This window comes from Botrytis cinerea, chromosome 14 (assembly GCF_000143535.2).
Source record: "Botrytis cinerea B05.10 chromosome 14, complete sequence".
Taxonomy (NCBI): Eukaryota; Fungi; Ascomycota; class Leotiomycetes; order Helotiales; family Sclerotiniaceae; genus Botrytis; species Botrytis cinerea.
The window spans coordinates 1,281,197-1,303,595 of record NC_037323.1 but is presented as its reverse complement, the minus strand read 5'-3'; the positions used below and the strand labels follow the sequence as shown (position 1 = coordinate 1,303,595).

At 42.6% G+C, this 22,399-nt stretch overlaps 6 protein-coding genes across 6 annotated transcripts; 3 read left to right on the top strand and 3 right to left on the bottom strand.

Moving 5' to 3' along the window:
- Positions 1 to 864: 864 nt before the first annotated feature.
- Positions 865 to 2,914, top strand: Bcgln1. Its single transcript, XM_001549420.2, has 6 exons — positions 865 to 1,287; positions 1,376 to 1,422; positions 1,481 to 1,526; positions 1,648 to 2,164; positions 2,221 to 2,642; positions 2,696 to 2,914. Exons 1-6 carry the CDS (start codon positions 1,252 to 1,254, stop codon positions 2,732 to 2,734), a joined length of 1,107 nt encoding a protein of 368 aa, XP_001549470.1. The 5' UTR covers positions 865 to 1,251; the 3' UTR covers positions 2,735 to 2,914.
- Positions 2,915 to 3,016: 102 nt separating this feature from the next.
- Positions 3,017 to 4,541, bottom strand: BCIN_14g03380 (hypothetical protein). Its single transcript, XM_024697161.1, has 3 exons — positions 4,286 to 4,541; positions 3,816 to 4,146; positions 3,017 to 3,709 (listed from the first exon to the last, which is right to left on the bottom strand). The coding sequence occupies exons 1-3, from the start codon at positions 4,403 to 4,405 to the stop codon at positions 3,423 to 3,425; spliced, it is 738 nt and encodes a 245-aa protein (XP_024552976.1). The 5' UTR covers positions 4,406 to 4,541; the 3' UTR covers positions 3,017 to 3,422.
- Positions 4,542 to 5,474: 933 nt separating this feature from the next.
- Positions 5,475 to 8,895, top strand: Bcsnf1. Its single transcript, XM_001549418.2, has 4 exons — positions 5,475 to 6,204; positions 6,261 to 7,096; positions 7,155 to 7,967; positions 8,015 to 8,895. The coding sequence occupies exons 1-4, from the start codon at positions 5,834 to 5,836 to the stop codon at positions 8,299 to 8,301; spliced, it is 2,307 nt and encodes a 768-aa protein (XP_001549468.1). The 5' UTR covers positions 5,475 to 5,833; the 3' UTR covers positions 8,302 to 8,895.
- Positions 8,896 to 12,061: 3,166 nt separating this feature from the next.
- BCIN_14g03360 (hypothetical protein) lies at positions 12,062 to 14,912 on the bottom strand. The gene is made up of 2 exons (XM_001549417.2): positions 14,314 to 14,912; positions 12,062 to 14,224 (listed from the first exon to the last, which is right to left on the bottom strand). Exons 1-2 carry the CDS (start codon positions 14,665 to 14,667, stop codon positions 12,515 to 12,517), a joined length of 2,064 nt encoding a protein of 687 aa, XP_001549467.1. The 5' UTR covers positions 14,668 to 14,912; the 3' UTR covers positions 12,062 to 12,514.
- Positions 14,913 to 15,047: 135 nt separating this feature from the next.
- On the bottom strand, positions 15,048 to 18,355 carry BCIN_14g03350 (hypothetical protein). Its single transcript, XM_024697160.1, has 2 exons — positions 17,826 to 18,355; positions 15,048 to 17,767 (listed from the first exon to the last, which is right to left on the bottom strand). Exon 2 carries the CDS (start codon positions 17,578 to 17,580, stop codon positions 15,400 to 15,402), a length of 2,181 nt encoding a protein of 726 aa, XP_024552975.1. The 5' UTR covers positions 17,581 to 17,767; positions 17,826 to 18,355; the 3' UTR covers positions 15,048 to 15,399.
- An 862-nt stretch (positions 18,356 to 19,217) lies between these two features.
- On the top strand, positions 19,218 to 22,002 carry BCIN_14g03340 (hypothetical protein). Its single transcript, XM_001549415.2, has 2 exons — positions 19,218 to 20,272; positions 20,594 to 22,002. The coding sequence occupies exons 1-2, from the start codon at positions 19,412 to 19,414 to the stop codon at positions 21,692 to 21,694; spliced, it is 1,962 nt and encodes a 653-aa protein (XP_001549465.1). The 5' UTR covers positions 19,218 to 19,411; the 3' UTR covers positions 21,695 to 22,002.
- Positions 22,003 to 22,399: the final 397 nt, after the last annotated feature.

The window sequence follows — 22,399 nt, the reverse complement described above, 5'->3', positions numbered from 1 at the left end:
AACGCTCGATGGCAGGGAATCTTTCAAGGATGGGTCTTTTTAGTAGAGTAATATATGCCTCATCTTCTCGAAGATGGATGTGTTCAAAGGGTTTGGACATGGGATGTTGTCTCGCCACGGGACTGGGGATGTCGACAATGAAGAGTCTCAGAAGACAATCGCCGTGCTATGGATGTATGGATGTATGGATGTATGGAACAAACAAAAGACGGAGATCAGATATGTGTGTAGTGTCGAGCTGGGTAGGTATGGTAGGTATCGCACATCCAGAACGATTGGAATGGACGAATGCGTACATTTCTTTCTCTCTGTTTCCCCGACAGCGGTTGCGAAGAATGCGAATGATGGTGATCGCGCGACGAGTGAGGAACTTGGTCGTGCACATACTGGCATACTGGCATACATACATCATACATCATCCATCCATCCATCCATCTATCCATCCATACATACGTAGGTGAGTGATTCTTTCTCGATAGACTAGACACATATGAAATCATCCATTGTACATTTCACATTTCACAATCCCGCTCAAACACGCCCCTCCACAAATGGCTTCTGGTGCTCCGCCCATGAGAGCCACCAAGAGTCATCGTTCCCATTTTATTATCCAACTGCTTGATTTGCCTGATATGACTCTGGCCATTCCAATTAGGTACTGAATACTCTATCGATTTACTTAATTTCCTGGACTGCCTCGCCCATTCACTATTGCCACGCCGCGCCCCCTGCTAGCCCGACCCCCCTGCGCATGGCCCAACGCCCATTCTCCGTCTGCAGGGCGTCGATGTATGAGCCACGCGCGACGAACGTACAAAAGTTCTTCTTGCTTTAGCCGATATTCCCTTCCCCACTCTTATCTACGCTGACAATCGCAGCCCATTCTATTTTCATTTTCTCCTGCTGCGTCCATGTCCATGTCCTTGTCTGTCTTGTCTTGTCTTGTCTTGTCCACAGCCATTTCCATTCCCATTTCCGTTTCCCCAAAATCTAGTGAATTGAAAAAAAAATTACACTTCACTACATAAGCTTTCCCAGTTCCTCTTTCAACCATCCTTTCTCTTTCTCTCTCTTCCCCAATCCCCCCACACTCTTCTTCCCTACTCTTAGGACTTTGGAAGTCTTATCAACAACAACAACAACAACACCCACACACACACACGCTCCAGCTTTCCATCCTTTGCTTTTGAAGCATCCCGTCTACTCTTCTCTTTTGATTTCTCTCCATATTCTCATAATACATCCGCAATCATGGCTGGCTCAACAACTGTTTCCTACACGGCGAACGTAAGTTTTTCCCGTTCTTTCCACGCTCACACCCCGCTATCGGCGCAACCAAAATACAAGTGCTAACCGCTTCTTTTGAACATTGCAGCTCATGAAATACATGGCGCTCGACCAGAAGGGATCTGCCATGGCAGAGTAAGCTAATTAATGGAATACTTTTTTCCCCTCTTTCAAAATCTAATCCTTTACAAAGGTACATCTGGATCGATTCCACTGGCGGAACCCGTTCCAAGTCAAAGGTGAGCAAAATCATTCAACACACACACATACCCGCGGCTTTGCGCCCCAACTCAATCCTCAACAAAAAATTTAAAAATACCTCGAATGAGTCATGCACTAACACAATTTTTCTATTTACAGACTCTCACCAAGATTCCAGAGAGTGGTCAATTCACCCTCGATGATCTCCCAGAATGGAACTTCGACGGTAGCTCGACGGGTCAAGCCCCCGGTGACAACTCAGATGTTTACCTCCGTCCCATCGCCATCTTCCCAGATCCATTCCGTGGTGCCCCAAACATCTTGGTCTTGACCGAGTGCTGGGATCCTGATGGAACCCCAAACAAGTTCAACTACCGTCATGAGGCTGCCAAGCTCATGGAGGCACACAAGTCCCACGAGCCATGGTTTGGTTTGGAGCAAGAGTACACTCTCCTCGATATGTCCGATAGACCTTACGGATGGCCAACAAATGGTTTCCCAGGTCCTCAAGGCCCATACTACTGTGGTGTTGGTACCGGCAAGGTTTTCTGCAGAGATATTGTCGAGGCTCACTACAAGGCATGCTTGAATGCTGGCATCAAGATCTCCGGTACCAACGCCGAGGTTATGCCAGCTCAGTGGGAGTTCCAAGTTGGTCCTTGCGATGGTATTGAAAGTGGGTACTCCCCTGTTTCCATTACCAATATGAATAATCACTGACTCTTGTTTTAGTGGGTGACCACCTCTGGTTGGCTCGTTTCCTCCTCAACCGTGTCGCTGAGGAATTCGGCGCCAAGATCTCTTTCCACCCCAAGCCAATTCCAGGTGACTGGAACGGTGCTGGTCTCCACTCCAACTTCTCAAGTGCTGAGATGCGTGTAGAGGGAGGCATGAAGCACATTGAGGCTGCTATCAAGAAGCTTGAGGGTCGCCACAAGGAGCACATTGCAGTTTACGGAGATGACAACGCCATGCGTCTTACTGGTAGACATGAGACCGGCTCCATCGACAGTTTCACTTATGGTGTTGCCAACCGTGGTGCATCCATTCGTATTCCAAGAGAATGTGGCGCCAAGGGTTACGGATACTTTGAAGATAGAAGACCCGCTTCAAATGCCGACCCATATCAAATCACTGGTATTATGATGGAGACTGTAAGTTTGACTCATAATCAAGTGGCAAATGAATTCGACTAACCAAATTCTAGATTTTCGGTGGACTTGATGGTACTGAGGTTAAGAAATAGATTGCTTTTCGCGTGTAACAATGGTTGGGTGGGAGATGGTTGATAATGGCTTGGCGATATGGTCTATTTTCGTTGCATTTTGAAGGTCAAATCCTTCTCGTCGATCTTGCTATCGAGTTAGCAGGATAGTTACATTTTAGATGGTTGACCTCACTGGGAGAGAATGAAACTCAGATAACATTTATTCTTTTCCCTGCCACTTTGATACTTTTGATACTTTTTGTCATGCTGGCCTGTGCCCATCCCTATCCACCCGACCCTGTCTTTAGCTAAAGCTGGGGATATTCTAATCTTACAGTAGTATTACCCCACAACTTCTCCGGATTTCCCTTCCCCAGATAGATTCTCATTATAGTATAGTATGTCTATGGAGCTGAGAGTCGCGTGATGATCGTAATACATCATAATATACATACTGGTGTACGTCATCGTCATTGTCATCGTCATCGCTGGCCATTCATCAATCTATGAACGTTCTCGTCGTGCTTTCATATCTCCACCTCTTCATCCCTCCATATGTCAAAATATGAACCGAATTTCATCATTCATAAACCCCTGTCTATTTTCCTCCCCAGCGATTTCGGAGATGTCCCATAGCCCAGCTTGAACACCCTTTCCAGACAGAATTCTCACCCCCTGCTTTCCAAATCCCTTTCCACCTCCATATTCCTTTTACACACTATCCGACTTAGCTTCCGTTAATCTTCTTCTCCTCCTCCTCCAACGCCTCCACCAATTTTCCCCTCAAGAAATCTGGTAAGCCGAAAATTCCCTCACGTGTCACTATACGGTAGGTTCCCGAGTCTTGCCAATTTCCAGGCGCGTTCCCAGAATCTCCTTCGACAAATTGTCCGGTCGCGTCGACTTCGAGGGATCCAAATATATCTTCGGGGTAGGCGATGCGGCCGTAGTCGGGGGGTGCGCGCGTGTCGGAGAGGTGGATGTAGCCGCCATGGCCGCCGGAGCCGGCGCCGCCTTGAAGAGGGGTTAATTATGGGCTTGGGAAATACGAGCAGGGGAGGGGTCGTGTATGGTAGATGGAGATGAAGGGGGATTTGGGAGGAGGGAGTGGAGAAAATACCTTGACTGGCACTGGGTGGTGCTCCGGAATCTTTTCCTTTGGAAGACTTTCCGCCTTTGTTTTGACGGTAGGATGAAGGGGGCGAGAGAGAGAAGTGTGTCGTGGTCGTGGCGAAGGCGGCGGCTTGTGAATGGAGTTGTGGGTCTTGATGGGCGTATTTTTTGAGGATGGTGGAGAGGAAGGGGAGGAATTGCGGGTTGGGGGTGAAGGATTGAGGGGTGACGGGGAGGGTGGTGGCGGTGCCGAGGGAGAGGGAGGTGGTGGGTGGGGTGGTGGGTAGGAGGGTTAGAGTGTGGGTTTGGGGGGAGGAAGAGGTGGGTGGGTGGATGTACTAGGAGGAGGTTAGCTTTGTTGAGCTGTGGTGTGGAGGGGGGGGTGGGAATGAGGGGAGTTGGGTTTGTTGGGTTGGGGATGGGGAGAAAGGAAAGATAATGGGGGAGGATTTGACCGTGAGAGGAGGGGCAACAAACAATATTGGGATTTTCCTTTAATGTTGAGACTGAGTGTCGTATATTTGCGAACGTAGTAGCGTGGGATCGAGTTATTGCGCGCAATGTGTGCGGCAATGCGCGAGAGGTTGAGAGTAACATTTTTGTTGGATGATGAGGAGATGTTGATTGGTGGTGAGGGGGGAGTGCTGGGCATGTAAAGTATTTAATTTTTCGATAAGATATCAAGATGTGGATTGCTCGATTAGGAAATTAGCTTGGGGGAAGATTAGTAAGCGGGTGGGCAGGGCTGGTAGATGGGAGGGGAGGTATCTTGTGGGGAGTTTGGATTTGATGATTCTTTGGATTTTGGCTTTGATCATTCATATAGAGATGATTGATAGTACCTGGCGCTTCTGTGAGAGCTGAGTAGATTTGAGTTCCTTGATAGTTGGCAACTTTACATCGGGTGCTCAACCGCAAGACGAGTGAACTTTGAAGGGGGAGCAGAATCAACGACACAATATGGATGGATATTGTTTGGATTGTACGGAGGATAACATGCTGATAGTTGCCATGATGCTAGGGGAGGTGTATTCAAAATCCCAACATATGTCGTTATAGACATTCCCAAGACTTTCTGGATTCACTCGAGCGTTGATTGCGAGGTACCCAGGTAGGTTTCCTTCTGATTTCGTCATGAACTCTATCGTGTCGTTCGTTCCACGTGTGATTGGCAGACCTTGGATGAGTACCGGTACATGTCTCGCTACGACTATGTAGGTTGTGCCAAGGGGTAAAATGTAGGTTTCCTCTGCGGAATATGAAGTCATTGATTTGTATTGTGTGAGTGAGTTAACTGCTTTACGATATAGGTACTTCTCGATGGGTTGGCACTATAGATAGGTTGGGAGTTTAATCTCGTGAGTCGGGTCTCAATGGTCGATGGAGAGAAAGCGTTCGTGTGAATGATATTGGAGAAAAAATAGCAATAAAAGTACATACGAGAGTTCTATCATCTCAACGTCGCCTACCTATCTATCTACCTTTGCCTTCACATGAAATTCAGCACATCGGACGAATTACATAGATGCAAATACAAAGAACTTTCCCATCCACCTCCTCTGATTGCTTCTTCTCCCCCCCTTGCACTAGTAACGATTTCAATGTTACACTACTACGGCCCCTTCACTTCCCCAGATATCGCTAAAACTACCTCCCTATCTACCCAGAGCTTCCCGCATCGACCACCTCTGTCGGATTCTGGTTGAGAACGGGAACCACAAATCAACTTTTCCTTCATCAGGTTTAGGTTTCTCCATTTTACGGATCTCAACAGAAGACTCTTTCAAGTTATTCACTCAATAATTGTTATACCCTTGGAATTATTTCTGACTCTTTCACCACCTACTCCGCAACTATTACTCACACCAGGTGATTCACATTTGATCTGAAGCTTGTATCAACCTAGGACCTGCTGAAAGCCACCAGAAATCATCTTTGGTGGGGTTGAAGCAACGACAACGGAACAATTACCCCGAGTCACTCAACCACCGTTCAACCACATTGAACCATCCTACAGACGTAGTCATGAATCGTTACGATGACGGCGAGCTAGAGATATCTCTGGCACCATCTGCAAACCATCGCGCACAACATAGAGCCTCGGACGCCGGCTCACACTCGCGTCGTGATTCGCAAAATGGAAACAGCAGGAGGATGGAAACGGTTCCGGCACCACAAAGGAAGACGGAGCAGCGAGTGGGCGCATACTCAGTCATACGTACCCTTGGAGAGGGCTCGTTCGGAAAGGTCAAATTGGCGGTCCATCGAGTGACTGGCCAACAGGTTGCGTTGAAGATTATTGGAAGGAGGAAGTTGATCAGTCGTGATATGGCTGGGAGAGTGGAGCGAGAGATCGAATACCTTCAGCTTTTGAGACATCCGCATATTATCAAATTGTGAGGGTTGTCCCCGTCAGGTTTATTTACTTGCTGGCTAACTGATCCTCTCCCAGGTATACCGTCATCAAAACAACCTCGGAGATAATTATGGTTCTCGAATATGCCGGCAATGAGTTATTCGACTATATTGTACAACACGGAAAGATGAGGGAAGATGAAGCCAGGCGGTTCTTCCAACAAATTATCTGCGCAGTCGAATACTGTCATAGACATAAGATCGTACATCGAGATCTAAAACCCGAAAACCTTCTTCTCGACGAGAACCTGAACGTCAAAATCGCCGATTTCGGACTAAGTAACATCATGACGGATGGAAATTTTCTCAAGACAAGTTGCGGAAGTCCAAATTATGCCGCACCCGAAGTCATTAATGGAAAATTATACGCTGGTCCCGAGGTCGACGTTTGGAGTTGTGGTGTCATATTATATGTTTTACTCGTCGGAAGATTGCCCTTCGACGATGAACATATTCCCTCTTTATTTGCGAAAATTGCTAGGGGCCAATATAATGTTCCCAGTTATATGGGTCGTGAAGCTGCCGCGTTGATTAAGAAGATGTTGGCAGTTAATCCGGTCCACAGAGCTACCATTGGCGATATTCGAGACGATCCTTGGTTTACTACAAATCTACCTGCTTATTTGCAACCTCCGGTGGAAGAATTTATTGATACAGGTGTTGACCCCGCGAAAGCCATCAATCCCCGAGCAATTGCACCTCATGCAAGCCCGGCTATCCAGGAGAAATTACATGTGCAAGTTACTGAAAAGATTAGTAAGACGATGGGTTACGGTATCAAAGATGTTCAAGAGGCTTTGGCTGCGGAAGAACCTTCGGCCATCAAAGATGCGTATCTTATTGTTCGAGAGAATAAGTTGATGCAAGCTAATCGTAAGTTATCCATTCCTGAGCAAATTTCCGGTGTTGGCATAAATTAACAGTCAACTAGCGAATCTCCTTGATGACAGAAATCAACTTCTCTTCCAGATTCCTTCACCTCCGGCGTACGACTCAGCAATTCCTCCCTCATTACCTAATTCGCCTTCCGTTGCCATAAAGGAACGACCCGGTAATATCCAACCAGTAGTTGCAGCATTTCAGCCTCGACCTAGCCCCCTTCTTGATGCCGTATCGCCGAGATCTAGTAGTTCTATTGGAACTGATAGATCATTTGGTCGACCATATGTTAGCAAAATCGGAATATTGCCAAGCAGTATTCCGCAATACCATAAAGAGTTCATGGAAACACACAAGTCTGGCCATCAGGAGAGCACCCTGTCAACATCTCACTCAGAGGCCATCGAACCATCACCTCAAACAGACGCTGAAAAAGCTGAAACAGTTCGCCGCTTAAATCCACATTCTAGAACTCTTGCGAAACTTGATGAAGGCAAGAAGCCAGCAGGTATGACTCCAGTTCCATCGAAAAAGTCAAAGCCTACAAAATGGCAATTTGGAATTCGATCTCGAAATCAGCCTCTTGAAGCAATTGGATGCATTTATAGAGCTCTTCAAAAGCTTGGTGCCGAATGGTTAGTTGGAGATGAATGGACACCTGGTCAAAATGAAGGTAACGGGAATAATCGCAATGATAATAACGACGACAACGATGATCCAAATGGAAGTGGCGCCTCTCTGCATCGCGAAACTTCTATGAATGGCACTTCGTCGAAGAGAAATAGATTCAGTGGTATGGATAAGCAAGGAAACTACAAGTTGCCAGAAGATCCATGGGTGCTTCATGTCCGTTGGAAGAAAACTGGTAAGTGATTCCTTAGTCATGTGAGAATCTCATCTAACTTTTGATAGATATCCGACGTCATTCCATTGCTTCCTTGAATAGTTCAACCTCTAGTCCCGCACTTCCATCCTCAATGCCAAAAGATGATGAATCTGAAGCCAACGACGCAGGTGTCATCATGCATCTCGATATCCAACTCTATGAAATGGAACCCGGTGTCTATCTAGTTGATTTTAAGTGCGCAGGATATGAAACTGCAAAGGGTATGCTGTGCGAGGAAAAAGATGTTACTAGTCCTTTCCCTTTCTTGGATTTGGCTAGTAAATTAATCATTCAATTGGCGGAAGCTGATTAAATGGTTCGTTGGTTATTGAATCGTTCAGTTTCTTTGGTATGACAATAATTATCGTGAAAGTTACGATGATGAGCAATGAAAATTTTATATATTTATTTTTCGGTATGGGGAGTGAGTTTGGGATGTGGATGTGGATGGAATCGGCTTCGGAGAATCGGGTATTAAAATTATGGCAAGAGGGTGATTCTATACCTTGCTGCTACTACCTCGACTCGACTTGATTGGCATACTGGCTTGTGTTTATTATGGATGGACTGGCGAATTGCATGGACTGGAACGGATCACAATGGATGATTGAATTGAAAGAGGCGTAGTGTGGAGTTCTATGCGGTCTCGCGATTTACAGATTACTTTTCTGTTCTGTTTTATCATCATGGAGGTATTTACTACTATCCAGGGAACTTTGGGAGATAAACATGTCTTACTTGTGGCTTGCTCGACTTGAATTTGGGAAGGGTTATGGTTCAGAGAGGGAGGGAATGGTGGAGAGTGACGAGGGAATTTGAAAGCAGACTTACCTGGAGATTGCCAAAAATCAAGAGTGATGCAAATACAAATGTAGCTAAAGAAATTAAGATATCTGAATCTGGTTTACTTGACTTTTACAGATTATACAATGAAACCAGAACATGGATGTGAATATGCATATAACTGTTGAGAATTGTTTGGACTTGCGGGCTTGAACCGCGTACTTCGAATTTTCTGATACATTCACTATCTGAATCCGGATAAAAGTACGCGAAAGAAAATATGAAGTATGCGACGGAAGCGAGAAGACTTGTTTTCAAGTCATCATGTGGTAGGTAAGGTGGATAATTGTGAGAACTTCATTCTTTGGTTGTGCCACCGAGGAGATTCCTTTGCTGTGGATTTTGATTTTGTAAAAATGGTAACGTGGTTTATTATCGGGTCGCCAATATCATCGGATCGCCATTTTTTATACTATTCAACCATCTCAATTTCAATACACGATATCTCAACAAATTATTATAGAAACCTCATCAAAAGAAATCCGAATCATTTTAGTTATTCAAGTTATTTATAAATCTAAAAATCTATTAATTACTAAAGCTACAAAACTTTATATAATATTTTGATTTATATTACACGATAGAATCAATGGTTAAAATAGTCAAATGGAAATTCAAACGAATTATTATAAAATTATAGAATTAAAAGAAAAGATGATTATTTAATATATATTCGATATAAATTCAAAAGGATTTTTATTTAAATTAAAGAATATGGAAGATATAATGAATTATATTCTTAAATCGAGAAATGAAAAATATATTGAGAAGTTTTGAATGTATCGATTTGTAAAGCATCGAATCAAATTAAAGATACATTTTAATTGTATTTATGACTTTCAAAAAGCTTTTTGTAAAGATTCCAAGCTTATTAAAAAATAGTTTCGATTAATTGCAAATATACAAGTGAAATATAATATTTTGAATAAAGATTTCTACAATTTCAATAAAACAAACTTTATAATAGAGATTATATATATAACAATGATTGTTATTAGCTTTAAAAAATATAGTAGAAATAAATCAGTACAATTAGATAATCGAGAATGAATTATAACAATAATATATAAAAATAAAAAGGGTGAAACTATTTTCTTATTTCTAATAGTTCAAAAATAGATTCATTTTTCCAATTGATATATTGAAACCAATCTTTCTATGAAATAAACTATTAAACTTATATCGAATGGATGAACAAATAATAAAACAAATTTAGAATAATTGAAATACTTCAATAAGCATACCAAAAATCAAAGAAAAAACAAATATCGAATATTAATATTAGATAAATATAAAAGCTATGAATCTATAGTTTTTCAAATATATTGTAAAAAAAACAATATTATATATTTACATTTATTATTACATTCAAATTATTTAATTCAATTATTTGATATTAATTATTTTAATAATCTAAAATGTTTATATAATAATCAAATTAATAAATTTATTAAAGTATATATTAAATATATTTCGAAGGTTGAATTCTTTATAACTTTCAAAATTGTATACGAAAAATCAATTACCTTTCAGAATATGAAATCAAGGTTTCGAAGAGCAGATTTAATACCATTTAACCCTGAAACTATTCTTTCGAAATTGAATATTCGAATTCGAATATTTACCCTTTCCTTTTTCGATTTAAAACAATAGATCTCTCGAATCCCTTGCAATTCAATTAAAGCTTTTTTATAATCAATATTAATTAAATCTCGAATAACTTATTATCAAGCAAGCTTTTCTATACTTATATTTGAGATTATATTAGCTTTAGTTAAAAGTACAAAGAGATTAGCTTATAAAAATACACTTTTGAATACAGAGAATCATATACTTCGGGTAGCGAATAAAGCATTAAGCAAATATCGACACACAAAAAAAACTCAATTACATCAAGGAGGAGTATTCACTAAACAAAAGGCTCTTAATATATTATCTCAATAAAAAGTTGATATTCAAATTCAACACAACGAACATCAAAAAGAGGAGAATTCTAATAAGAAAACAACTTCTATTCAATGTTGTAATAAATATAGAAAGATAGAATATAATGTAAGAACTTGTCAAAACAATATAATAGATCCTAGATTATTAAATTCTGAATAGTTTTAATCAATTGATTCAATTATTGTTGAATAATATAGATTTAAAATGATTGAATAATATAAAAAGTGACGACCCGATGATATTGGCGATCCGATAATAAACCACGTTATATATATATATATATACATATATACATTAATTTATTCCTCTACCCCCGCGATCTGGAAATACTAGCTTCTGATCCTTTTGACGGTTCTCGATTCTGTGCCTTGCTTTCCTTCCTCTTTAGTGTAATGTATATACGCAAAATAGAAGATAGAAGATGGAAGATGTACTGTAAGAAAAAAAAAGGGCGATGAATTATTTATAGTATGTATGTATGTATGTATGTATGTATGTATGTATGTATGTATGTATGTATGTATGTATGTATGTATTCATTAATAATGAGCGCTTGACCGCTGAGAAATTATCTCTCAGTTTACAAATGAATATACCCATCCTATCTCCTCACTCCCCTCCCAACCCTAACCGCAAGCTACAATACCATCTCCACATCAGAAAGAACCCTGTCTTTCCGCACAGCGCAAAAGTATCCCCTCGCCTATCATGACGTAATCGCCATCGCATCCACCCCCTCCTTTTCCTTCTTGAGTCTGCGTCTCCTAATCACAGTCCAGCCCAGTCCAGCTCAGCTCAGCCCAGCCCACGCACTTAATATCAATATTGATATGCATATGCATATACATATCCACCACCCCATCCCCCAATTCCAAAAAAAAAAAAAAAAAAACATCAAATACCGCGTCGCGACCACAAACACCCCAACACCCATCTCCCACCTCCCCTGCACAACCATCCATCTCGCCATCAACACCAATCCAACCCTTAGCAAAAGGCACAAGTACAACCGCCCCCTTACCGCAAAGTCACGAATAGACATCGCGAAGTCGATAGATTATCTCGAGCACGGCGCGCAGAGAAAAGGAACCGAAGCGAACTGAAATGGGGCGCGGGCGCTGGATTTCGCGGCTGGAGAGCGAAGATTGGAAATCGTGAGATATTTAGCTATGGGGAAAAGGCGCGGGTGTGGATGAATACGGATGGGATGGGTGGGGGTAGCGATGTTGTTGGTGGGTGCGGAGGGGGAGGGGGAGGGGGAGGTGGAGGACCACGAGAGAGTTTGCAGGGAGGCTGAAATGAGGGAGATTTTGGAGGGGATGGAATGGAAATGTTTGGGTGGGTGGGTGGAGATACTTGAGTAAGTAGTGTGTATATTGTCTCCGTGTGAGTGTTTTTGGTGAGATGGGTATTGTGTTTTTGGATTCCCTGGACATACTTGTTTCTTCTTTGATTTTACTTAACTAAACCCATGGAAAGCGAGGAAATCTGTATGTCAGAACCTCGACTTCGGGTTTCTACTCTAGATATCGTTTTCTTCTTCTTTTCCTTTCCAATTTTTTACATCAAAAGTCTTGGGAAGAACATTTGATATCACTTGCATGATATGACATGTACTAGTAGAACGAATTAATAAATAGATGGCAAATTCCTGGGTATCATACACTCATATACGTAGCATTCTCTCCTCCATCCTGTTCTCGTGCTATTGGTGCACATCCCAAATAAGACCCAATCTACAACCTCCCCTTAATCCACTCAACCCAAACCCCCAAATCCTCACAAACCTCCAACATCCTACCCAAATCTTCACTCGTTAATGTTCTTGCTTTCCCTTCTTCTCCCATTCCATCCATCACTTCATCCTCTCCCATTCCATTGAGAATATTCTCCTGTGCAACCACCACCCTCCCATTCCCCTGAATCTCGAAGATCACATTCGCGCTTCTCTTCTTGAACTCAAATACTATTTCCACTCTTGGTACTGGAGTTAATGTTAAAGAAACATCTAGATGCGTTGATTCGCCTTTCTTCTCCTTTTTCGATTCCTCCAGAACCGATTTTGATGTCGGCGTTGCAATGATACCTTTCATAAAGTCCTCAAATTCCTGTTTCTTTGTCGGAGGGTTCAGAGTGTCTATTTCGGAAGATTTTGATAGGGGTTCAGATTTTGATGGTCCTCTCGATTTTGATTTTGACCTTTCCTCTGCTTCAAAACTTTTCCTCAACACAGTACTCAACAAAGCAAATTGTCTTAAACATGGCAACATCTCCACCAATTGTCTTGGGTGACTAAACGATACTTCTTCCACCTTCCTTCCATAATCGATCTTCTCAATATACAAAGTATTAAAATGTTGCTTTGCCTCTTTCTTTCCCTCTCTATCCCAAACCGAGACATTTTTCTCTACGTTGATAGTTCTGGCCTGTGTCTCGTTAGTTTTCAAAGCTTCCTCCGCACTTAACGGAAACATAAGTCCATCAAACGTTGTGATTTCTGAAAAATCAAAGGGCGTTTGTGTCGATTGGTAGATCTGCATCGCGATGGCATATGGTACTACAACTGGTGGATCGAATTTCGCAACGAACATTGCTTCTGGGAATTTTTGCGTCCCAACGTTTAGGTCACTAGACTTGATATCGGGACTTGTCGGTAAAAGGGTATTGTCAGGTTCTAGCCAATTCAAAATCGGCCCCTCTTGTAATTGGGCTGCTCGGAATAGATCATCAACTGCCGGATTGGCTTGCTGAACATCATCTGATATCCACTTATCAGATACACGCAAAGGAGTATATACACCCACTCCCATTGAAGGTAACGGCGCAACCTCTACCAATAACGACCATGTCTTTCTGTTCTGTTTCTTCCCCTTTGTTGGAATCCGTCGTTTTTCCTGCCAATAATCGATACTTAATCCTAGTCTTTCTCTTGAATGCATGATCGGTATGCCACTCCTAGTACACATAGCAGCCCTCACAACGTCCTCATCCCCCATTCCTAACATCTCGTTCTCCTTCAGCCTTCCCACCTCCCAACTATGTAACTTATGCAAACTGCAAAAGATTCCAGCAACCGCCTCATGACAATTGAGCCCAGGTATAACACTCAACTTATCCAACATAGTCAATCTCTCTAGGTTCGCTGCAAATCGATCTAGCATTTTGGTCAATGGACTCTCTCCGGCCTCGAATTGCAAATCCCTCAAAAGTATATCTGAAGCTGTCTTCTCATGTTTGGTTACTGATTCCGGCGCATCGGGAAATGATAGTGAAACTTTTTGAACGATATTATTCGCAAAATCGATGTCGAGCGCAAGAGCATTCCCTGCTATAATAAGTGTGCGTCCATTACTGGCGCTTCCCATCATATCTTCCCACAAACATTCTAATCCAACCCTTCGTGCTAGTCGTTCGAGTCCTGCCTCACTAAGTCGTCCTTTATTAGGCTGTACAAATTGCATTAGCATTGCCCAATCAAACCATCCATGCATAACATCTCCTTCCTTTTCTACCATTTTGAACCAACTAAACTCACTTTCAAAATTTCCACACAGCCCATCAACCGCCTCCTCTTCTCCTCTTCATCCTTCCCCGGGCCACCACCCAATACCCCAATTCCTTGTAAATCAATGCCCAAATCTCCTACGACATCCGCACCCATCCCTAAAGCCAACGCCGCAGACGGACTGTCAAATCCCACCATCCCCATACTGTATGCTTGATTCGACATTGAGGTTCCTGCAGGACTAGACTTTTTGATTTGAGAGGGAGAAGGCACAACAGAACGCGGTCCATGGGGAGAAAAGGCTAGATGGGATGTAGAAAATGGGGTTGAGACTGGAGGTGTCGCTGCTACACCGGGGTACTTTCCTGGCGTTGGAGTGGCCATATTGATGGCGGTTGAATAGTAATGTGCGGTGACTTGTGGTGTAAAGAAATATATTCTTGTTGAAACGGGAGGTAGAAGGGTTGAAGAACAAAGTACTCGTAGCTTCAGAGCTATGAGATTTCGTACGGTCACGGTTATAATGACCAATCAAATATAAGTTATCGTCGCATATAGAAACTAAGTGTGTATATGTGATTTTATAACTCAAATAACCTTGATAAATGTAGGAGTCGCTCAATTAACCCATTACGTTTGCAATGAACAAAAGATATTGAGCTCTTGATGGTAAGCCCGATGCGGACATAGCGGCCGTAATGACCGCTTTCGTCCCGTTTGTTGGCAACGAGCAAATCACATGATCGAGGTTGGTTTCAAGAGTTTGTCCTCATTGATATGTGTATATTTGATATCTTGAAACCAATTATGAGAGCAATCAAGTATCGATGGATATTCCTAGAGCATCAAGCAAATATAAGGAAGTTGATCACGCAGCAAATATTGCAAACAGAAGACATACAAGCATTGAATCGCAAGTAAAAAAAGGGCTAAAATTCAAGACTACCACAATTATTAATCATACACAAGGGCTTTCTGCTTCTCTGCTTCGTTTTGCTCTGCGTAAGCATCGCCGCTATCTTAAAATAATACTATTGTCAGAAATAGTGATATACTATTATAATCAATACTTCCGCTTTTTTAATCCATTATCCGTGATTCATTATTCATTATTGATCACTGAGCAAACTTCAAAGTTTCAGCTCCACTGGCTCTGGCTCCAGCTCCCTTTGATGAACGAGTTTTAAGGGTTGAAGGATTTGCAAAAGCCTTCTTTTCCTTTTCTTGCAACAAAAGGCGTTCAAGCTCCTCTTGAATCTCTGCAGCATTCTTCACGGCGGCTGGAGGAGGTGAAGGTGGATTTGGACACACCGTACCAGTCAACGGATATTTATTGTAGAATCGAGTAAGAAGTGGCCCTGCTAGACGAGGGTCCATTGCCTTGGCTACTCTTCCTTCATCGTCTTCATTTGGAGGTGGATCCAGGGTCGTCTTGACTGGTACCTTGCGACCGACATGTGTTTTGAATGGAATGGGAAGATTTGGTGGTGTTATGAATTTCCTTTGTTGAGTCTTGATCCAAACCGGTTCTATCGGCATTAGGGGTTTCGGGTAAAACATCGGTAATGTTTCATTTGAGGTTGGTATAATTTCTTCCTGTAACGAGAGACCTCGCCGCTCATGGTGGGTGTCGGTGATATGATCTCGCGCAGAACTGAAGTCTTTGAAAGATGCCGCCTTGGGGTTAAGACTGTTGTTGGAGCTGGGTTCTTTTTCTTTTCTTGAGCTGCTTTTAGTAGGATAGGTATTCCTTAGACCCTCGATAGGCTTGGCATCATCTTCATCATCAAGTCTTTTCAGAATCTTCAATAGCTTAAGAAGAACTTTACGATCTCCTTTCTCCCATGTAGCCAGAGATTTAATGCAGTCCTCAAGTAAATCTGCCTTATTGTTGCCACCTAGACTTTCAATGCGGTCATCATCCGACACTTCTTGTACTGTAACATAAGCTTGCTTCTTGGGACTAGCAACACATGTGTTGATAGCCTCAACCGGCTCAATGGGAGATTCGTCCTCGGTGGTTTCTGTCAAAGGTGCCGGTACCTTGGGTGTTTCCTCACTCTTGTTCGCTTTGTATTTTTCATCTCTGATGAGAGACTGTGTCATTTCTGGTTCAGAAGCACCACCCAAGCGATTTTTGACAGGGTATCTGAAAGGCTTGGGCGTTGTCTCTTCATGACTGCTAAGAGACTGAATGGGGTACCTCTTGGCAGATTTAGGGCTTTCGCCAGAAGACTCTATAAAGTAGCCAACGATTCTTTTGGTAGGAGTGTAGTCATCTTTGGTCAAGAATTTTGATCCCGCTTCGACCTTGTACGACTGTGGATTATCTCTTCTCTTGGGTTCTTTGATCACCGAATCGACACCCCTGTAGTTCTGAATTTGTGGAGAACTTGAATGTGCCACAACTGTTTTATAAGTTGGAATCCCTGTATTTTTTGGAACTTTGGAAGGTGACGTGCTGATTGAAAGAGGTGGCCGTGAGAGCTCTCGGTTAATTTTGATTTCTTCAAAAGGTTGCGGCTGACTGAAAGAATATTGGAGTCTGTGATTATGAAATGGTGTTTGCTGCTTCAAGGCTCGTCCACACGAGACAATCGAAGGATCTACTGCCATCGGCCTGTTGACATATTCCGGGTCTGGGCAATCTCGGAGTAGACCAGAACGAGCAAGCTGCTCTCGAATACTAGCCTCAAGAGTTCTGTCAATATGGAGACAAATCGAAGTATCTGATGCCACACTGACGCCACGCGAGCTTAATCCAAACATGTCTCGAGGATAGTGAGAATGCTGAGTATAATGTGTTTGGCGTTCAAACTTTTCGCGTTGTTCACTTGGTCTAAGAGCTTGCTGCATCATAGTGCGTAAAGCAACTCGTGGGGATACCCTCCCTGTGTGCTCATCCCGACGCTCCTCGACAACGGGAGTACATCCAGCATACATTTCCTCGCCTCCTTCAAGACCTCGGCCGCTATGGGTAGTCAAGTTACGATGATCAACTGTCTGCAATGCCACATGGCCAGGGGTCATATTGATGTTCAGCGGAACGTTATATGTCATTGGCAGCTGAGATTGTAAAGTAGCATACTGCAAAGAGCTGGAGACCATATTCTGATATTGACCATGGTAAGGTTGTGGAAGATAGGCCATTTGCAGTGGTAAGTTTGCTGTATTGTTGCCATTTGAGAATGGAGGCTCCTGTCTTTGTTGCCTTAAAACTAACCTTGGAGAATCGGCTTCTCTATCCTGTACATTTCTAAGCACCAGCCGCGGCTTTCTTTGCTCATAATGAACCATTATTCTCGTTTTTCTGCCTTCTTGGTCAAAGTAGGCGCCTGAATTGAATAATATTTTAGCAGCAAGTCTGTTAATTCCAAATCAATGCTGTTGTACTCCTTATGTAACAGTGCTGTCCACAACCTTGTCCAAGCGTGTTGCAGAAGAGTTAATTTACAGTTCTGCTCTGAAGAAGAGTTTGTATCTCCTGGAAAGAATTAGCATCTCAACCTGGGAAACAAAATGGCAGAAGAAAAAAACCTCACTAGAACTGTCTGAATTATCAGTCCCAGATGTCTGTGAATAATCGTAGGAAAGTCCTTCCACAGAAGAGTCACCGCCGAAAATCCACTCCTTTGTGCGGAGCTCAGCAAGTTGAAAAGCCTTTTGAGCCAGTGCCGAAGGTTCCGAGTCTTGCGCGGAATGTAATGGAGTTGAGTCGACAGAGTCCGATTCAGAAACAGGTTTGGAATCAAAATGAGCAGCGATATCCTTGAGGAATGCTTCTCTTGAATACTTTGGAAAACGCAAAATGTCTGCCAACGTCTCTTCTTTGTGTAGAGTGAGAGGATAGAAAGGGCAGAAAACGTGGTATGCCAAATCTGAAGGTTTGACACCGATCTTCATCAGAAAGCAAGTCTCAAGATATATGAAAGATTGGGGTGAGAAAGAATCTTTGTGAAAAAGAGCAAGGGGTAGCTTATGTTTAATGTAGAGAAGCAAGAGTTGCTTGAGTGTGTGTCTGGTGGCTGTGGTAGGTTGGGAGAGCAAAATTTGTAGCGATGTTGCTGTGTGCTTGATTGTTGGATGAGAATTGAAAGAAAATGACAGGAAAAGTGCTTCATTTGGGGTAAATATGTCACTGCAGGATGGAAGGCGTGGCTGCGGTTCATTTTGATGTGAAAATGGAAGGCGTGAAGTTGTTCGGACGTTTCGCTGAACCGAAGAGGAAAGAATGAGAGAAAACATATGACCGACTAGATACACGACAGTCTGTCTGGAATTTATCAGACAGATGTTGTGTATTCTTGATACTCGAATTTATCAAATTAGTTGGGGTATTCCATGTTTAAAAGTCCTCGAATGTCTAGACGCCAGCTCTAAAAGTGTCTTGTGTACATCTCTTGGGTTCTGAGGCGCGTCTTTCAACGGCACACCGAAGACATTCTGCAAAGGACTAATAATTGTATTATCATGGGACCATAGGCTCGAGAAAAATCAGAACATACTTGTGATATAGATATAAATTATATGAAATAAAGGATGCATTTGAGAATTGACCTCCAATGACTCCAGGAGATAACATGACTTTGACGTTCTCCAGAAACGAGAAATTGATCTTTCACCTCATCCATCAAGGTAGCTACTGATCCATTTCCTATTCGCCTCAAGACAAGAAGCGGTAAAGACTCGACTCCGTATTTTCTTTCCAATGTGTTGTACGAATTATCATGGCAACAAGTCAAGAATCAATTGTCGTCAAGCTTTTGATATCCTCTGGAGTACGAAGTAGAAATAGAAGTGGCTTGGGTGCGCTATTAAAGTGGCTCAGTGGCTCAGTGGCTCAGTGGCTGAAATCACCCGGTAGTTTTAAGGGTAATTTCCAAGACCAGGAGACAGACCTAGTGAGTGATTACATCCACAATTTTATATTCCACGCCGTAGAGTTATTACTGGAACAATGTACTTTGGAATATGTGCAATCCTTCGATATTACTGACTCTTGTTAATCTTCAAGATGCCATGAACTTCTACTGACTTCAAGATCAATTTCAGATCAATTTCATATCAACATCTTATAGTGTGCAGTAACCATCAACCAGCTATAACAACAACGACAGCAGGCGGCAACATGGCAACTATAGCTTTGCGCAAGAGATTAGCACTTCTATTTACTGTTTCAAGTTTCACCATCGCGCTGATATATTACTGGAGACTTCAATATTCACCTCAGATCTCAGAGGAAAGATTGCGTCCAAAGCCCGTAATCCCGGAAAAGCCTGGTCTCATCAAGGAGCCACCTGGTCATGATGATGCAAAGCTTCAACACTCAACAGCCTCCATTGATACAAGCACGTCAATCAACACAATTACACAAACCTCCGATATCCCTTCTCCTTCCTCCGGCATTCCGTCAAGCCCGAGTGTTACAATTTCACAGGGAACATACATCGGAAAACAAACATCAAAATATCCACAAGTCCTCGAAGAGTTTCTTGGGATTCCTTATGCATTACCACCAATAGAAGATCTCAGGTTCCGACCTCCTGTCCCGGTGAATACGTCAACAGCAATTTTTGACGCCACCAACCCCGCATTAAGATGTATGTCCGGTCCAGACAATCAGCCTCAAAGTGAGGATTGTCTTCATCTGAATATTTATCGTTCCAAAAGTACCACGAATTTATCAAACGAAAAACTGCCAGTTTTGGTGCATGTTCACGGAGGGGCTTTCAATTTTGGGTATGCGAATGATAGGGGAATAGCATCCCTGGTGGGCTGGTCTAAGCAACCCTTGATTGCAGTCACCTTTGAGTATAGATTAGGAGCTCTGGGATTTTTGCCATCAAAGTTAATGGCTGAAGAGAAGGCTTTGAATTTGGGCCTCAAAGACCAGAAGTTGTTGTTGGAATGGGTTCAGAAACATATTTCAAGTTTTGGCGGTGATCCAGAAAACATTACTTTAATGGGGCCCTCAGCTGGAGCTCATTCTGTGAGTTTTATTTCATTTTATGATAATCGTGGTCAACCGCTTCCGGGAAACCAATCTCATACCACGCTCGTTTACTCACTCCAATAGTTTGGGTTGCAACCTGATGATGAGGCATTATGGGGTTCCTGGAACTGTTTGGAGCGTTCAATCTCTATGCAATATTGAATCTGTTTGGAATGTGGCATCTGTTGTCAAATCCTAACCAAAGTTTCCTAACTTTTCGCGCATTGGAAGTCCTGTAGTTCAGGATAATGGAAATACTGCCTATTCTGAGGATGAAGTACGACCAATATATCATTGTGGATTCTAATAGTGGTTCAGATCGGTCACCATTTAATGAAAAATAATGGCTCCTCTCCCCTTTTTGCTAAAGCAATCATTGAATCCGGAGGACCAACAGCTCGAGCTGTCTATCATTACGACAACCCCCTCCATGAGGTTCAGTTTTCAGAACTCCTAGAAAAACTTGAGCTTTCCAGTACTCCACGTGCCGAAATTCTTTCGAGACTTCGCAGTCTTCCTGTTTCATCAATCAAAGCTGCGTCGGAGCAAATCTTTGAATCTTACAACCCCTCTCTTCGTTGGCCCTTCCAACCATGCATCGATGGACCCAGTGAAGACAGTATTATTCCGATGCCCCCAATCGAGGCCCTTTTAAACAACACATACCATCACATTCCAATCCTCACTGGTTACAACACCAATGAGGGGTCTATTTTCGTTCCTAAAACCCTTGATAAAGTGGGTTCCTTCCTCGATTTCTTCCACGTACTCCTACCCAATCTTCCCATGGAGGATCTCTCAGTTATAGACTCCCTCTATCCAAACCCTGAATATAACCTAGATTCCCCATACTCCTTCAATAACGACGCCCTTGGAGTGGGAAATCAATTTCGACGCCTAGATAAAGCCTATGGAGATTATGCGTACATAAGTCCTGTGCGCCAAACTGCCTATTTTGCTTCCGGTGAACATCCCTACGAGCAACCACTCTCGAATTCAAGTTTACCTAAACCGGCACCAGTCTATCTCTACGAATACGCAGTCAATAGTAGTGTGCTTAATGGTGCCGCCCACGGTTCTCAATACCCCTTTCCTGCATACGCAACCCAGGTAGTCGATAAATCCGCAACAACCAAAGAGATCGCAGGCCTGATGCATGCTTATTGGACATCCTTCATAATATCTCCGACAGGAAATCCGAATGCAATTCCGGGTAGATATCCGACTCGCACGGTGTGGCCAGAATATAAAGGCGGGGAAGGGAAGCGACAAAAAATAATTTTCGGAAGAGGAAATGACGAGATTGCGGGAGGTAAAGAAAAAGGCGTGGTGGTAGAGATTGAAGAAGATAGGAAGGATAATATAGATAAGGAAGCTTGTGATTTTTGGTGGAACAGGGTGGGGTTGTGGGAAAGTTGAGTCTGCAGGAGAGGGAAGTGAAAAGTGCATGATGTGACGGATGAATTATTATCATATTGTTGCGTATACGAAAATCGGGATTTTTGGAGTGAATTGGTTCTGATCTAAAAACTTTATTTTCCAGGACTGGGAATGTTTGTATAGTGCTTGCCACCCATTTCTAGGCCATGTTGGATTATATATCTATATCGTCTTATTAAATCTAGCTCCTCTGAGCTCCAATTTATCTCGTTGTAGTGAATCAGATACTAACATTCATGATTCACTTAGATGGGTGGGAATACTAGCAACAGGCGCTAGCGAACTCAATCTCGGAACTTTTTATTAGCTTCATTTTCTAGTGTTTCTTAAACATGAGTGAGCCGAGGTGAATCTACATTTTCAAAATCATTTTGTTGCACATCTGCTCGATCTCAAATTTGACGTCATCATTTCGAGGGAACCAATAGAATCTTGAGCGCAAAGGAGAAGGCAATGTATTATCACTAGCGTTAGAAATGTACTTTGGAAGAGATACTAGTGTGCACTATGATGCAGGGTTGCGTTATGGATTATAGCAGACGTCAGTGAGTTGATGAATAAATGAATTTTATGGAGTGATGAGTAGTTACTATTTTTGTATGATTGATATATTAGAGAGAGAGTCTGTGTGGGAGTTTTGTATCATTAGGTGAGCATATTTGATGCACGAGTTTAGATTGAGAA

Bases quoted from the DNA above. Each gene is read 5' to 3' on its own strand.
- Bcgln1 (XM_001549420.2), top strand. From the start codon at position 1,252: ATGGCTGGCTCAACAACTGTTTCCTACACGGCGAAC. The intron at 1,527-1,647 runs GTGAGCAAAATC...TTCTATTTACAG, and splicing joins GAACCCGTTCCAAGTCAAAG to ACTCTCACCAAGATTCCAGA. The intron at 2,165-2,220 runs GTGGGTACTCCC...CTCTTGTTTTAG, and splicing joins TCCTTGCGATGGTATTGAAA to TGGGTGACCACCTCTGGTTG.
- BCIN_14g03380 (XM_024697161.1), bottom strand. From the start codon at position 4,405: ATGTTACTCTCAACCTCTCGCGCATTGCCGCACACATTGCGCGCAATA. The intron at 4,147-4,285 runs GTTTGTTGCCCC...ACCTCCTCCTAG, and splicing joins TAAAGGAAAATCCCAATATT to TACATCCACCCACCCACCTC. The intron at 3,710-3,815 runs GTATTTTCTCCA...CCCCTCTTCAAG, and splicing joins ACCACCCAGTGCCAGTCAAG to GCGGCGCCGGCTCCGGCGGC.
- Bcsnf1 (XM_001549418.2), top strand. From the start codon at position 5,834: ATGAATCGTTACGATGACGGCGAGCTAGAGATATCTCTGGCACCATCT. The intron at 7,097-7,154 runs GTAAGTTATCCA...ACAGTCAACTAG, and splicing joins TAAGTTGATGCAAGCTAATC to CGAATCTCCTTGATGACAGA. The intron at 7,968-8,014 runs GTAAGTGATTCC...AACTTTTGATAG, and splicing joins TGTCCGTTGGAAGAAAACTG to ATATCCGACGTCATTCCATT.
- BCIN_14g03360 (XM_001549417.2), bottom strand. From the start codon at position 14,667: ATGGCCACTCCAACGCCAGGAAAGTACCCCGGTGTAGCAGCGACACCT. The intron at 14,225-14,313 runs GTGAGTTTAGTT...CAATTTGTACAG, and splicing joins GCTGTGTGGAAATTTTGAAA to CCTAATAAAGGACGACTTAG.
- BCIN_14g03350 (XM_024697160.1), bottom strand. From the start codon at position 17,580: ATGGTTCATTATGAGCAAAGAAAGCCGCGGCTGGTGCTTAGAAATGTA.
- BCIN_14g03340 (XM_001549415.2), top strand. From the start codon at position 19,412: ATGGCAACTATAGCTTTGCGCAAGAGATTAGCACTTCTATTTACTGTT. The intron at 20,273-20,593 runs GTGAGTTTTATT...ATAGTGGTTCAG, and splicing joins CCTCAGCTGGAGCTCATTCT to ATCGGTCACCATTTAATGAA.